Genomic DNA, 14,817 nt, shown 5'->3' with positions numbered 1-14,817 from the left:
AAAGCATTCTTAAGAAAAAAAGCTTCTTAAGTGCCACTTTTTTCTTAACTTTGCTCTTAAGACAAAATTTAAGAAGATTTGGTATTCATGAAGAAATTCTTATCTTTTCTTTAGTTTTTTCTTAACTTTCTTCTTAAGTTTTTTTTCCTAAGATAGAACTTGAGAACAAATGAGATTCTTGAAAACAAAGTTCTTAGATTTCTTCTCATGTTTCTTCACAACTTTAAGAGAAGCCCTCAGCAGTCTTAAATCAGTTACAGTGAAAAGATGTATTTACTTGAACAAATTTGTATGACAATTGACAATCAATTATTTGATTGCTTTAATATTGAGCTTAGCCCTAGACAATGTGTTAACACATTTTGTTCTTTGAAGTTGGTCAGAGTAGTTTTTTTGTGAATGTATCACATAAAGCTTATTTTGGCAGTTGACATATACTTGAAATGTCCTTTCAGTCTGTGTGACATGTGACACTATTCCTAGATTACACTACAATGTACTCTTAGTAAATCACAAAGGCAGTTGTTGTATTTGATACTACTTAATTAATGATCTAGTGATCTTAAGTTAAAAATCGAAGAACTTCCCAATAGAGAAAACTAAGACGTTCCTAAGACATACGGCAATTCTTAAGAAAAAATGGTGAATAGCATTTAAGAACATTCTTAGGAACATATTTTCTTAAGTTTTATCTTAGGAACACTTTTGTGAATCCGGCCCCAGAAGGTTAATGTGTCCATCTCTGTGTTTGTGGTGCATGTGTCAGCCATAGACTGTATATGTCAGCAGAGTGACTTGACAACTGTGTGAAAACAGCAGCACATGTTCTGACTCCGCCCATGCCATGGATTGAACCAATAGCGTGTTAGATCTCCACCCGGACGTCCCGCCCACACGGATGAATCAGGCAAACATGGCAGCTACAACCAACAGCAACTTAAACATGTCCGCGTCTATCGCTGGCGTTTTGAATGAAGAACACTGCCCTGAACACTTGCAGGTCTTAAAAACGTTCACTGCTGCATTACGGGACAAGGAATACAGGTACGGACCAAGTAGTTCACTGTGTTTTTGAAGGGAAACCGAGGGTGCTAACTCACCGGCTAAGCTAGCCTCAAGTTTCATTGACGCAAATAGATAACGGTGTTTTGGCTACTGTTACTCGTGTTTATTGTCCTTTCTTTGTAAATAAACAGCAAGGGGGAGTTAATTCACCACGAACCGCAATTTAAATATGTTTATTGTTCATTATACTGACATATATCAGCTGCTAATAACTCATTTCGTGTTGTCATTGCAGGAAAAAAAACACAGGTGTAGCTAATTACTAGGCCCAGCAACGGTAATATTATATTGCAGACCAGCTATAATTATTGATTATTTTTATAATATCGTCACCCTGTTGAAATAATCGCCTAACTCATTTTTTCAAGTTTTGCAGGAAACACAAAAAACTTTATTGATTATTTCAATCAAAAAGGATTTAACAAAGGATGGCTATTGGCATAGTAATAACATTGTGTGTAAATTATTTAACTTAAGAGAAATAAATGACTTAGGCAATTTTTTGAACATGCCTTTGCGACTTAAGCAAGATATGGTAGCATTTTATTTTGAAGCTGTCTACATAAGAGTCACACAAGCCTGTCAGAAACATGACATGACAAGTATCATGAGCATTAATGTTACTTCAAAGTGTCATTAATGTTCATGACATATCTAATGTCATGTTTATGACATGCTCATGTCACTCTTATGTAGACACCTTAGAGTAAAGTGTTACCAATATTAGTGCAAACAATAAAACATTGATAAACTAAACTGATATCTAAACAATGTCCCTCTAGCTCTTCTCTGCTGGGTTCTTATCTGATGCATATGAATGTGGCAAATTGTCAAAGAAGTGATGATCTTAAAGGGGTAAAATCACATGATCTGATCAACTGAGGATGTAGGCGATTCTACCATAGGTGGCTGGCGTCATAGAGATGGAGTCAAGGAGATGATTTTGGCAAAAAACAAAAACAATTTTGACAAAAAATGACTTGGGCGATTATTTTATCAGTGTGACTATATATGATATTTATTACTTACTATTCACTAAGGAAAATGGCTATTTTTTTACATCCCCTCTTAAAAATAATAAGCAGAGCAACACAACAATCAAAAAGTGCAGGAGTCAAAGTGAGGTGTAAAATAAATGAGTTTTATTTAACAGTGCTTCAACCAAAAAGGTGCAAATAAGGTTCACAAGCAGGTGGGAAGAATTGGGACAAGGTGATGGTGCTAATTAATTGAAATTTTGTGGATAAACGGATTTATCCACAAATAGTGTTTAGAAATAAATACATGTGTGGCACCAACCAATAACCCTGGTGTGCCTAACAGAAATTATCTATGTTATGTCCGGAACCCAACTTACTTAACGCCCAATCCACCTCTTATTTTCCATGGTTTTCTTGATAATAACCCAAATCATTATCAAGAAAACCATGGAAAATGTCTAGATATCAGCTCTTAAATTAAACTCTTATCAGCTATTTTTGTTGTTACCATTATGATTGTCCAAACAAATGTACCTTTAATAGTACTAGGCATTAAAATAAACAAAGTGAAGAAAACAAGGGTGGTCTTTATTACTTACTTATTCACTAAGAAAAATGGCTATTCAAATGTCTGCAAAGAAAAAAGGCTACTTAATCTTAAAATTTACAAATTTTCTTGTGGGTGGTCCCCAGAATTGTGTGCCAGTGTAATAAAGTACAGTAGAGTAATTTTCCTTGGCCACAGTGCCTAAAAAGACATCACAAAATCAGTTTGACATTGATAAAACTACCTGCCAGAATTAAAGTGCTAAAGAGCTTTTGTTGTAATTGCACTTTGCTGCACTTTAGCATTATGGTTCAGAAGCTTGATGGAGTCTGGAACAAGAGTTTCCTTTATTAAGAGCTTGCCTGATTTATGTTGTCTGTTTTATGACTGTGTGCTTGTACAGGTTTTGCATGCTGTAAAGTAACCATCCTTTATTTTTCTTTTTTTGTTGGTCATCTTTCTCATCCCAGAGATGCTGTGCAGGAGGAGGTGTTCTCCATTCTTCTGAAAGTCTTGTCCAGACTGTGTGATGAGCTTCAGGCTGCCAGCTGCGACAATCAGGACCTGCAGTCTGTCGCCCTGCAGCTGCAGTTGACTGCTGAGTGCTTCAGGGCTCAGAGGAACGCCTGCGTCCAGAGCACTCGCAACCAGAGTCTGCTCAGGTAAAGGGATGAGTCGATGGGAGAATATGAGACATACATTGCAATATCATAAACTGTATAATTGAATCTACACAGTATAAACATAAGTTACTAAATTGTAATTATTCCAATGCTAACGTATTAGATTGCATTATACATTTTCCTTCATGTTGTTGTGTCCACCTTCTTTGACAAAATAAACGTGCAAGGAAGCAACTAAATATACTGTGCAGCAAGTAAGAATAATACTTTTTTTCCCCTAGGGAACTTGGTTTCATTAATATATCAATTAAAATCCTGAGCTTCCTTCAGACCACACATTTGGAGAGCAGAGAAGGCATATTTGAACGTAAGTCTAAAATTAGATAATTGTATAAAAATGATTTCATATATATACATTATTGTGCAAAAGTCTTAGGCAAGTGTGAAAATTCTGTAAAATAAGAATGCTTTCAAAAATAGAAATGCTAATAGTTTTTTTTATCAATTAACAAAATGCAATGTGAGTGAACAGAAAAAACCCTAAATCAAATCAATATTTGGTATGACCACCCGTTGCCTTCAAACCAACATCAATTCTTCTAGGCATTTTTTCGCACCTGCCTAAGACTTTTGCACAGTACTATCTATCTATCTATCTATCTATCTATCTATAGATATATATATATATAAGCTTTTTGATACTGAGCTTTTTAAATATCATCCTCTCTGTTCCAGCTCTTCGTTGTGGAATCCAGTTCCTCGGCAACTTATCAGTTGGAAACCAAATATGTAAAGATGACATTTGGCAGCTCAGCTTCCCAAATCTTCTCCTGTAAGTTTTGTGTGTCACAATCGAAGCTATGTTTTTTAACACAGTAAGAAACACTGTCAGATAAAACCTTTCAGTTTCACAGTATGTTTATTTACTGCTGGCCTGTCTCTTCCACACTGAATACAGAATTGATCTGAGTTGACACTCAGCCCTTTGCTTTTTACACTAATAAACATTCAGTATCAGTATTTTATTTGTGAAAGCTTTATCACAGACCTTTGGAAGCAAGTGTTTGTCCTCACATTGAGCCAATCCAAACATTTGTGAACAGGCAGCTGCTCAGTGTTGATGATGAGAAGGCAGTAAACTATGCCTCTATGGTGCTCCACACATGTCTGGATGAAGCCAAGGTGGATGAGCTGTCTGATCCGCAGAACATCCAGCTGGCACGCAGGGTGATTGAGCTCTGCAGGACCCAACCTGACCTTGACTGGACGTAAGTGCATCTGTGTTGATGTGTGTAAAGAATCTATATATGTTGGGACAGTTTTAATTTGGTGTTTTTTATTTTACAGGGTTATCATTGCTACCCAGTATTTTCTCAAGTCTTCAGCTCTAGTGGAGAACATGTACTCTGGGATGTCTCACCGTGAAAGGTAATTTACTTTTGAAATAGTGACAGACAATAAATGTCACCTTACATTACACAGAAACTGATCTTTTTTATAAACACCGCCCCATCAAACCTCTAATAAAAGAATGTTCTCATACTGCAGAATAACCTGTTGTATGCAAGTTGATGAAAAGCTAATACTACATATCGGGGACCACTACAACCCTGATTCCAGAAATTAATATCTACAAAAAAACGAAACTTTGCCAGTTATAGAATTAGATGTGTACATATTATATATTGTAGTTATGTACGTAAGCACACCTTGCACAGGCTAAATATATGACACATTTTTATGTGTTTATTATTATTATTATTATTATTATTACTACTATATGCCGTTATTATGCAGGTGTTATAATTATTATTACTATTCTGTATTATATCATACACCATATTTACTGTACTATTATTATTATATTATTATTTACTGTTTATACTGTTCAGTAACAATAACACTTCCATCATATCATCAGTATCATTATCACCATCCTGCCACTGCTCCTTATTTACCTATATATTTATCTTGTGTTTTTTAAGTGTCCTTGTCCTATTCCTATATTATTCCATTGTATCGTTTTTATTGTATTCAAATACCGGACTGCTATGACAACCTAATTTCCCCTTAGGGAAAAAAAAAGTAATCTATCTATCTATTTTCACAGTGTCCCAATGATTTGGGATTTAGGTTTGTACCTAATGGAGATAGATTAATAGAGAGGAATATTAATGTGGAATACTAAAAGGTACTATAGATATGTCATAGATGTGTGTGTTTTGTGTTTCAGAATTACTCTATTAGAGCTGCTCTCAGCCCAGCTCCAAGAGAAGGACTCGGAGGAGTGTGGTATCCCTGCCAGTGTGGCTCGCTTCCTGGCCAGTTCCTTCCAGGAAGGTTGTGGGGCTGTGCTGACCCTCGCCACTGGCTCCGCTTCCAGTGATGATGAGGTAGAGATAGTAAACCTGACTGATCTATGTAAACACAGAGAAGTGTGTTTAACAGGCTTGTGAAACTGGTGCTGGTATTGTGTTACTTCCCTTATGAACTGTGTAAACTGTGTGTAACATTAAAAAAAAACTTTTTTTCAGTTGTATGTCTGACGAATACCCTCCCTAACATTATCTCACATCCAACATCTTCTCCTCATGTGACCCACATCTTGGTTGCAATCCCCTGCAGGTCCTGCAGGAGGCACTGACAGTGATCAGTCTGCTGGACGTGCTGTGTGAGATGACCTCTGACCACAGGCAGTTCATGTTCCTCCAGGACCATCCTGGCCTTCTGGTGACCACTGCTGGTAAATTAAAACATACACTCACACAACCTGTCTGGCCGGGTCCACAACTGGAGTACCGTCTGTGTACCAAAGATGCTATCCCCATCAAATCACAGATAGAAAACAAATCATATTTCCTGCATACAACCCTACCTTATATTGACAAGCAATAAAACACTGCAGAGGTCATATATATAAATAAGTTTAACACAAATCACTGTACTTGGTATTTAAACACTGTGTCTGGAGTCAGTTAAATGTCTCTATTTACATTTTACGTTTGCCCTCTCACTTCTCACACTTTACATCTTCTCTGCAGAGCTCCTGGGGCAGGTGCATGCTGTCGGGAAGGCTAGTAAGAATATTTTCAGTGCTGCTCAGAATTTCTCTTCCTTCAGTGGAGATGAAGACTCCTATTCTCCCGTCATCAGCTTCAAGGCCCACCTCATTCGGCTGATTGGAAACCTCTGCTACAGCAATACCAACAACCAGAACAAGGTCTGTTGAATGGATGATGAATGGATGGATGAAAGAACTGGTTCAGTTGGTCTGGGTCAGGTTGTTTTACTTGCGTATTACAAACAAACCAAGAGCGGTAAACACAGTCATTTGGACTAACAGATTAATGATTCATTAGACGTTTTTTTGTGCCTGCATCATCAAACTTACGTGGACCCACGAGACATGGAGAAAAGAGATTCCAGTGGCTGACAGCAGGTCAGATCACACTTCTTGTAATGTGCAGACATTTTGGTGTGGCTAGATAATCTTGCAGAAAGATATATGCTTCTCATACGTCTTGCTTACAAGACTGTGTCCTTGACAGTTCACCATCAGCAGATGGGCTCAACAGTAATTTAGTCGTGTAAATTCATGCTAAAACCACATACCTACAATCATAAAATTCTGTGGTTGGTCCTTTTGGTTTCACACCAGAAACGAGTCTCACCAAAGTTTGCTCAAAAGCAGACAGAGAAGGAGACAAGTCTCCTTCTATAGGAGACTTGTCTCCTTCTAGTCCACAAAAGAGTTTGACAGCTTTCAAACTAACCATTTAAAAAACCCCTCAACCAAACAGGTTAGGTGTGAAAGAACTCTAATAAACTGATCGCTGATATTTAAAAAAAATGCATTGGCAACCTTAAACTACACCAAAAATCTAATAACTTGTTATTGCACTGAACAGCCTACAGATGGGTGGAAAAGAGTGAATGGATATTTTTGTGAATTCATATGCTTAGTGTTAAATACTAGACATAGAACATAACGCCCAAATTACTGTTGTTAAAGGCACAATGAGTAGGATTTTCCTAAAAACAGTGTATAGACTGATACAAAAATATAACTTCTGACCCACTATAAGTTTGTGTAGTCTCTATATCTGCAGAGGTCCTGCCCTCTCTCTATTTTCTATTTTCCTTCTTTTTTGTGTTGGAGAAGTTTGTTGGGTGTCAGTCTTTGGGCACTGGGTGTGTAGCCCCCAGCCACAGCCGGCGGGACTCTCAAATAGATAAAAATGCTTTGACCAGGTGCCAAATCATAAGCATGAATTTGAGGGGAAGCTACGAAATGCAGGACACAGCATCGAAAAAATGCAGCAAGGAGGCAAAATACCGACCACAAAAAGCTAGTGAATCTGCGTTTGTCTTTCACCTGTTGGTGAGCACCGCGGCCAGGGGGCAGGTGCGTCAGGTGTCATTAGGATGGACAAATCGTTCTCATTGTGCCAAAAAATGCATTGAAGGCAGATTTCCTGTGCAGGTCAGGAAATGAGGAAAAATATTTTTTATTTGATTCAGTTCAGTTCTTTGATGTACAAACATGCACAAAACCAACTTTTCTGCAGCTCTAAACTCCTTGCTGTTACACATGTTGACTTGTTGTTGATATCATATCTAGCATAGACATCTGCCACGAAAAATGTGAGGGGAAATTCACATGGTTCTTCTTCACATTTTTCACATGTGAAAATGTGAAGAAGTTAAAACCTGGAGAAAGTATGGATTTAGAAAAGGAACCTACCTAGAATGAGATTATTAGTTTTCAGTTTCTTTGGTATTGTGAGCCTTTTAGTGAGCATTCTTTCTCAGTTTAACAGAGTGGGGTCATAGGTCGAGAAGAGAATTAGATGTTTGGGAGGCTAACCCCAACTTGCTTTGACAGACCTGTCTCTACCCCAAATTAGCAAGTTTGGAGTTTAGAGTCTAGAAGTGGACTGTTGTGTCAAACCACACGTCTCCTGAGGACTGTGGGCTGCAAATGAGTGTGATGTCTAATAAAGCCTGAGGCCGTGTGTTCCTGCGCCTGCAGGCTCACGAGTTCTTTCAACACAACAACTCGGTTTTGCACTGAAATGTGAAACATTTCCTCCCTCGCTTTGGTGATTTTATCAGTTCCCCTCCATCGCCATCTGTCAGCATCTCACTATTAACATAAAGCACAGATAGATAACAAAGCGGGTTGGGAGGAGTTGGCCTCTATCTGTGGCACATTATAGACTCAGTCCTACTTAATAGAAACAGATTTGTGGAATGCTTGTGGGATGGCCACCCTCAGTTGGCCTCTCCATAATATTTATGGATGCTGATCTGTGGTCTGTCAGTGGTTTGAAATCACCCCATATCTGTTTTCACTAAGATCTCTTCCAGTAAACCAAATGTCATTCTGTTCACCTTTGGGAGAGGTTGTAATTTAAGATGCATGCAAAGCGTTGAACTGCGTGCACCGGACTCAAGTCGGCGTCCAGTCGCTTGTTATTCATCTCTTTATTGGTTTGGACATAATGTAAGCAACTTCAGACAATCATTTTTGAAAGTGGAAAATCAGACCTGGGTGCTTGTTCTAGTCAGCGACTTTGTTTCTTCGACAGTTTAAATGACATTTCCATTTTCTGCAACTCAGCACTTTGTGTCGTTCTGGAGCATGTTTGGAGGGTAACCACAACGGCAAGAACAGCAAGCAAAGACAATAATTAAGCCTATAGAATCAGACACATGATACAGAGCAGATCACCCTGTTGTGACGGCTTTCGACTAACCCACAACCACACTGCTGCTTTTGCATGAAAGTGAGGCTCTGCTAAGGACAGGGACACTTAGGTTGAATACATTTCTTGTCTTCAAATGAATTTGAATTTAATTTGTGTGTGTAAGTTGTCAAAAGAAAGCTTGGTTCAAGAACTGGTGTTGCATTCTGATAACTTTTGGAAGGTGAAAACAGAAATGTTTACCAGTCGATTGCTGAACTTGTTTCCTCAGGTGAGAGAACTGGAAGGAATCCCCCTCATCTTGGACAACTGCAACATTGACAGCAACAACCCATGTATCCTTTTTGTTGACATAATTTGATGGTGTGGAAATACAAACCCATCTGTGTTTATGTACATATATATCAAGTTTATCTAAATCATTGTTCGTATTTATGCCCAGAATTCATGTTCATGTTTATGTATCTTATGCTGGCACTTTAAAATTAAATTTGGCTTGTTTGCATAGGAAAGCTGTGGGGGTTTACAACCAAACATAAGTGTTGCATCAAGCTTTGATTGCTACAGTGTGTGTTGGCTGGTCAGCCAAATCTGTTTACATATTTTAACAGTGTTCACCACCTCTCAGTAGACCTGTTGGTGCAGCTGTTCAACAGCTAACAGTAACACTAACTAACACTAAAGCCTCTGTTTACGGCACACTGCCCCTCTGAACTTCACACAGGTGATCATCTCACATATCTTTCCCTTTTTAATTCGCTAGTTCAGGTTACGGCTGACAGAAGGCTCGTAGCACCTTATAATGTAATAATTACCTGATAATGTATTAACGCCTGAAAATGTAATAAAACCCACTAAAGTAATAATTTCACCAATAATGTAATAAAATATCCTGACTGATATTGTAATAACATTTTACCAATAATGTAATACTTTATTACATTATGTAATATAATATATAATAATAATGTAATACTTTATTACATTATTGGGAATTTATTACATTTTCAGGAAATTGTTTTGCTGGTTTTGTGGTTGTTTTCATGAGGTCGTGATTTGTTGGAAGTCTGTGAAGAGGTACGTTTAGGGAAGAGTTACGTGTGGGCTCTCCAGTGCTGCTCAGAAGCTTAATTTTCATCAGTCAGTATATTTTATTACATGATTGGGTTTTGTTACATATTTGATCGAGTTAAGTGCAAATTTTATTACATTTTCAGGAAATTATAACATTATTCTAGGGTGCTACAAGGCAGCATATGGGGTATCATTTGTTTGTGAAAATCTTGATATTTGTTTGGAGACGATGACCTCGCTAGTCTTCGTGTTTAACCCACTGTCAAATTATATTTTCTGTTTGTCAACCAATGTTATTAACTTTGAATCCAGCTAGCGTAACATTAGCATTCTGGCTAAGTCTTTCTTATTGCCAAGTCGTAATTAAGGTTCATCCTGTTGACTGGAATAGTGAGCAAAGTTTTCAATTCATGAGAACCTTATGGGATGGTAATGACTGTTCCAGGTATTAGTCAAACCCTCGGGTGTTACCAGGTAAATTGAAGTGTAACGATAAACTATAGGAATATTGTATCGACGTTTTAGTTGTATAACCATATTAGAGCATAATAAGTACATCCTTCTCCACAGCAATGTATTTTTAAATCTTGTGAATATTAAACATTGGAATTGAAATGTGGAAATAAAACCTAAATAAATAAACTACAACCAAAACATGTAAAATAGACTTTCAGGCTCTGTTAACAAAACATTACAATGAGATAATCATTATGTATTATTTTATTTTATTACCAAAATAACAAACAGCTGGAATTGCTGCCTGGGAAATATAGTTCTTTTTGGCAATTTGTGCTGCCTGTCAAACATTTGCAGCTTTACTTTAAACACAACACAAGAAAGCACAAAAAGTCACCATGTAAACGACAATATATTGAGTCCAGAAAAAAACTATCGTGTCCATTTTTATATATCGAACGATAAGTCGATATAGTAATTATCGTGACAGGCCTAATTATCCCTTATCTGATCTACATTTGACAACACTCCAATTTTTATTTTATTTGAAGTTCACTTCCTATAACTGAGCTCCGACCCCTGAGTCACTCCCAGCTCCCTGTTCCTGCTACCAGCTGGTATTAGCTGGTGAGGGCTTCGTGCCAGATTGTCTTTAACCATGTCAATAGTTTGAGCCGAGCCTTTGTCCTTGTGACCCTTTCATGTAGGTGTCAGCATTTGTTTCTGTTCAGAAAAAGATTGACAAAGGAAAAAAAATGTTTATAGATTTATGCGGGAAACTTGAGAGGAGTGAGCTGAGAATGTTTTGTATCAAAACATAACTTGTCTGCGAAAGTCGTTTGTTTGTTGGGCCATGTGCGTACTCAGCAACCTAAGGCAAATACCAGGCACTCGTGAGTTTGACATCCTGAGTTTGACATTAAAAATGTTTGGCCTGTGTTGCATGTACCACTGTTAACCTCTCTACCATTCAACCTTGAGACGTGACAAAAAAACTGGCGCCTGAGCTATTAGGATTTTAATTTAGCTATATTATTGGGTTTTAAAATATCACAATTTGTTTGTTGTTCCCATTTCTTTCAACTGGTGCTGGAAAACATGCTGAAAAGATAATAACGAGGAAATAAATTCTGATCAATCAATCAATCAATCAATCAATCAATCAGACTTTATTTGTATAGCACTTTTCATACAAACGGAAATGTAACACAAAGTGCTTCAAATGAAAAAGGAAAAAAAAGATTATTAATAATAATAATAATAATAATAATAATAATAATAATAAAACACCTTTAGAAATGAAGTAGATAGAATAAATAAAAATAAAGTAAGATAAAATAAAACATAATAAAAACAAAAATAACTAATAATAAAAAGTAAAAGCGCTAGATAAAAATGTGAAAATAATAAATAATTAAAATGTAGAGCATGATAAAATATAAATGTATAAAAATAGACATATTTGATATAATTGATTGATATAATAATATCAAATAAATAAAAGAGAAGATGTTGTAACACTAAGATGCATGAGCAGAAAAATATTTAAAAAAGGTTCAAATAAAAGCCAAATTAAAAAGATAAGTCTTAAGATGGCCCTTAAAAATATGAACGCTCTCTGATGCCCTCAGGTCTTGATGATGTTCCTGATGTTCCTGTCCTTAACTGGAGACCTCTAGTTATCAGCCAGTGGGCCATCTTCACCATCAGGAACCTCCTAGAACACAACACGCAGAACCAGGAGCAGGTCGCGGCCCTGGAACGCCGCGGCACCGCCGACTACTCTGCGCTCAGGGAGTTGGGTTTCCTGGTGGAGGAGCGAGATGGAAGCTTGCTGCTCAAAACTGTGAGGAAAGACTCTTGAAAACCTCAGAGGAACAGCTCGGAGAAAGGAGGCCGTCAACTGGCAAGCAGGTTTTCATGTGACGTAATAAAGTACATGTGCACACGCATACACTCGTATGAACATGTACTCTAGTTGTGCTACAATCCTCATTAATATTATACATAAGCTTCATCTGCAGGTCAATTACCTATCTACTAATAAGCATATAAATGTTGTGCCTGTCCAGTGTAACTGACAGCCACACTGCCTATAATTAAGATTTAAAAAACGCTCAAGAATTTCCATCAGAGAAGTATGTATAAATTACTTTTCTACCTCAGTAATGCTTGCACTCATGCCCAGATGGGGCTTAAGGTATTCTTGATAAACAAAAGGCCCATGGGGTCCCCCTGTTGTAAAAGCAGAGGTCAAGACATCAGGAGCTCTTGTTTTGTCTTAACCCGAGTCTGGGAAATGAAGAGTTTGGGAGAGGTCGAGCACATGCTGGTACCTTTTGGCAGAGCTGATGCTGTGTGCTTTAATCCAAAGACAAAGAGCACCACAGTGTCTGGGCTTTTCACTTTCCACAGACACTGATGCTACCAGCAGGGGTTGGGGTTTAATCCCAGGCCCATAGTGACTTCTGCAGTAACCGCGAAACAGAGAATGACCAAAACATGATGTAATCAACCCCCTCGCCGCCTTACCTACTTAAATGCAGTGTCGTTGCCAGAGGGACATTTAAACGCCTAAAACAATCTCTCATTCCTTCATATTAACATAATAATCCAAGAACATCTAGGTGCCTAATGCAATACTAAAACTAATGATGTCTGACGCTATGCATGTTTTGTAATTTTAAAACAATGCCCAGTATACAGCATGAGTTTCCCACTGTATCTCTGCTTCTTGTATTAAGGCTATATACATAGAATTTCATCTTATTCCTCATCTTATTCTTTTTTTCATCCTATTGCACTGAATATATATATATATATATATATATATATATATATATATATATATATATATATATATATATATATATATATATATATATATATATATATATATATATATATATATATAAATAAAAGGATCAGGTCTTATGGCATGCTTTATAGATTATTAACCATCGTCACACTCACAATATTGAGATCATGTTTTACACCTCAGGTCAGTGCTTCCCAACCTTTGTGGTCTGTACCCCTTCATTTAACATATTTAATACAATTGAATGGTCAATATAATATTTCAGTTTGCTTTGATCTGCTTTTGGTTCCCTCAGCAATCCTACTACTACTACTACTACTATTACTACTACTACTACTACTAGTACATCTCAGAGTGAAGCTAAATGTTTAAGGGTTTATTCAAGTTAACAATTACAATTTTTTCACATTACTGCTTCTTGGAGCTCTGAGCATGCTACAGTCATGGAAAAAAAATACTAAACCACCCTTGTTTTCTTCAATTTCTTGTTCATTTTCTTCATCACAAAATAGCTGATAAGAGTTTAATTTAAGAACAACAAATGTACCTTTAGTTGTTCCAGGTATTAAAATGAACAAAAAAATTGAAGAAAAGGGTGGTCTAATAATGTTTTCCATGACTGTATATTTGAGTTTTAGCTGACTACGTAGACTTTCTTTCTTGACTGAAAACTGAACTTACTTTTTACCTGTATGATTGGTTTTCTTTTCCTTTGTTAAGCAATTATACATTTTTAAGCGTTTATTCAAGCTAATGCTTCAACTGGTTTTCCATTACTTTCAGCTAACTATTGTAACCAATATACTTTTACCTATCCATTTCAGTCCTTTAGCTAACAATAGTTAATCAATTAATGATACTTTCAGCTGCTTGTGGAATCCCTTAAGTTAACAATTTCAACTATTTTCTCTACTTTTAGCTTGTGATTTGAATGAATGTTTTATGAATTACTTTCAGCTACTTCTTTTAAAAAATGTTTTTACCATTTATTCTTAACTTTAAGCTACCTGTTTAAACGTCTGTGCACTCTTGCATTACTGCAACATGTACTGTTCAGGTGTTAGAGCTATTTTTAGAAATTAGTTAAGCTTGACCAGGCTGCATAGACTTTCTTAGAGATTCAGTGAAAACCGTACAGTTGTAGTTTTGCGTGTGTGTGCTTCTCCTTTTGATAAGTGATACTGGATGAGTAGACGATGGATGAGAGCATACTGAAAGTGTATCCAAAGAGTGAATGAATTAATGAATGAGCGAGTGAATCAGACCAGAAGCATTAGTTTGCAGAATGACATCCCTCCCTGCTCCTCCTGTTGCTGGATAAGCTGAACAGTCCTGACACCTCAACAATGCAGTGCTTTACTGGCCTGCTCACACCCTGCTCCACCCTGTTTGCTCTGCCTCTGATTTTTAATGACAAAATGTATTGAAACAATCGGCTGGACTCTCCCCTCAATCCGCCGGCATAGTGAAGGGAGCTTATGCGGTTCCGGTCCCCAGGATTTCAGACAGCTAACAAAACAGCTGTTAATTGCGCTCGACTGGCTGG

General features: G+C 37.1%; 1 protein-coding gene across 1 annotated transcript; it reads left to right on the top strand.

The window, feature by feature from the left end:
• The first annotated feature begins 883 nt into the window (after positions 1 to 883).
• On the top strand, positions 884 to 13,277 carry atxn10 (ataxin 10). Its single transcript, XM_059326341.1, has 11 exons — positions 884 to 1,044; positions 3,063 to 3,254; positions 3,497 to 3,582; positions 3,951 to 4,047; positions 4,319 to 4,483; positions 4,563 to 4,643; positions 5,449 to 5,608; positions 5,841 to 5,958; positions 6,257 to 6,435; positions 9,195 to 9,258; positions 12,133 to 13,277. The coding sequence occupies exons 1-11, from the start codon at positions 899 to 901 to the stop codon at positions 12,315 to 12,317; spliced, it is 1,473 nt and encodes a 490-aa protein (XP_059182324.1). The 5' UTR covers positions 884 to 898; the 3' UTR covers positions 12,318 to 13,277.
• Positions 13,278 to 14,817: the final 1,540 nt, after the last annotated feature.

This window comes from Centropristis striata, chromosome 22 (genome assembly GCF_030273125.1).
Source record: "Centropristis striata isolate RG_2023a ecotype Rhode Island chromosome 22, C.striata_1.0, whole genome shotgun sequence".
NCBI lineage: Eukaryota > Metazoa > Chordata > Actinopteri > Perciformes > Serranidae > Centropristis > Centropristis striata.
This window is presented reverse-complemented; position numbering and strand designations above follow the sequence as displayed.

Coding starts and splice junctions, on each gene's coding strand:
- atxn10 (XM_059326341.1), top strand. CDS start 899: ATGAATCAGGCAAACATGGCAGCTACAACCAACAGCAACTTAAACATG. Junction 1,045..3,062: donor TTACGGGACAAGGAATACAG/GTACGGACCAAG, acceptor TTCTCATCCCAG/AGATGCTGTGCAGGAGGAGG. Junction 4,644..5,448: donor GGGATGTCTCACCGTGAAAG/GTAATTTACTTT, acceptor TTTGTGTTTCAG/AATTACTCTATTAGAGCTGC.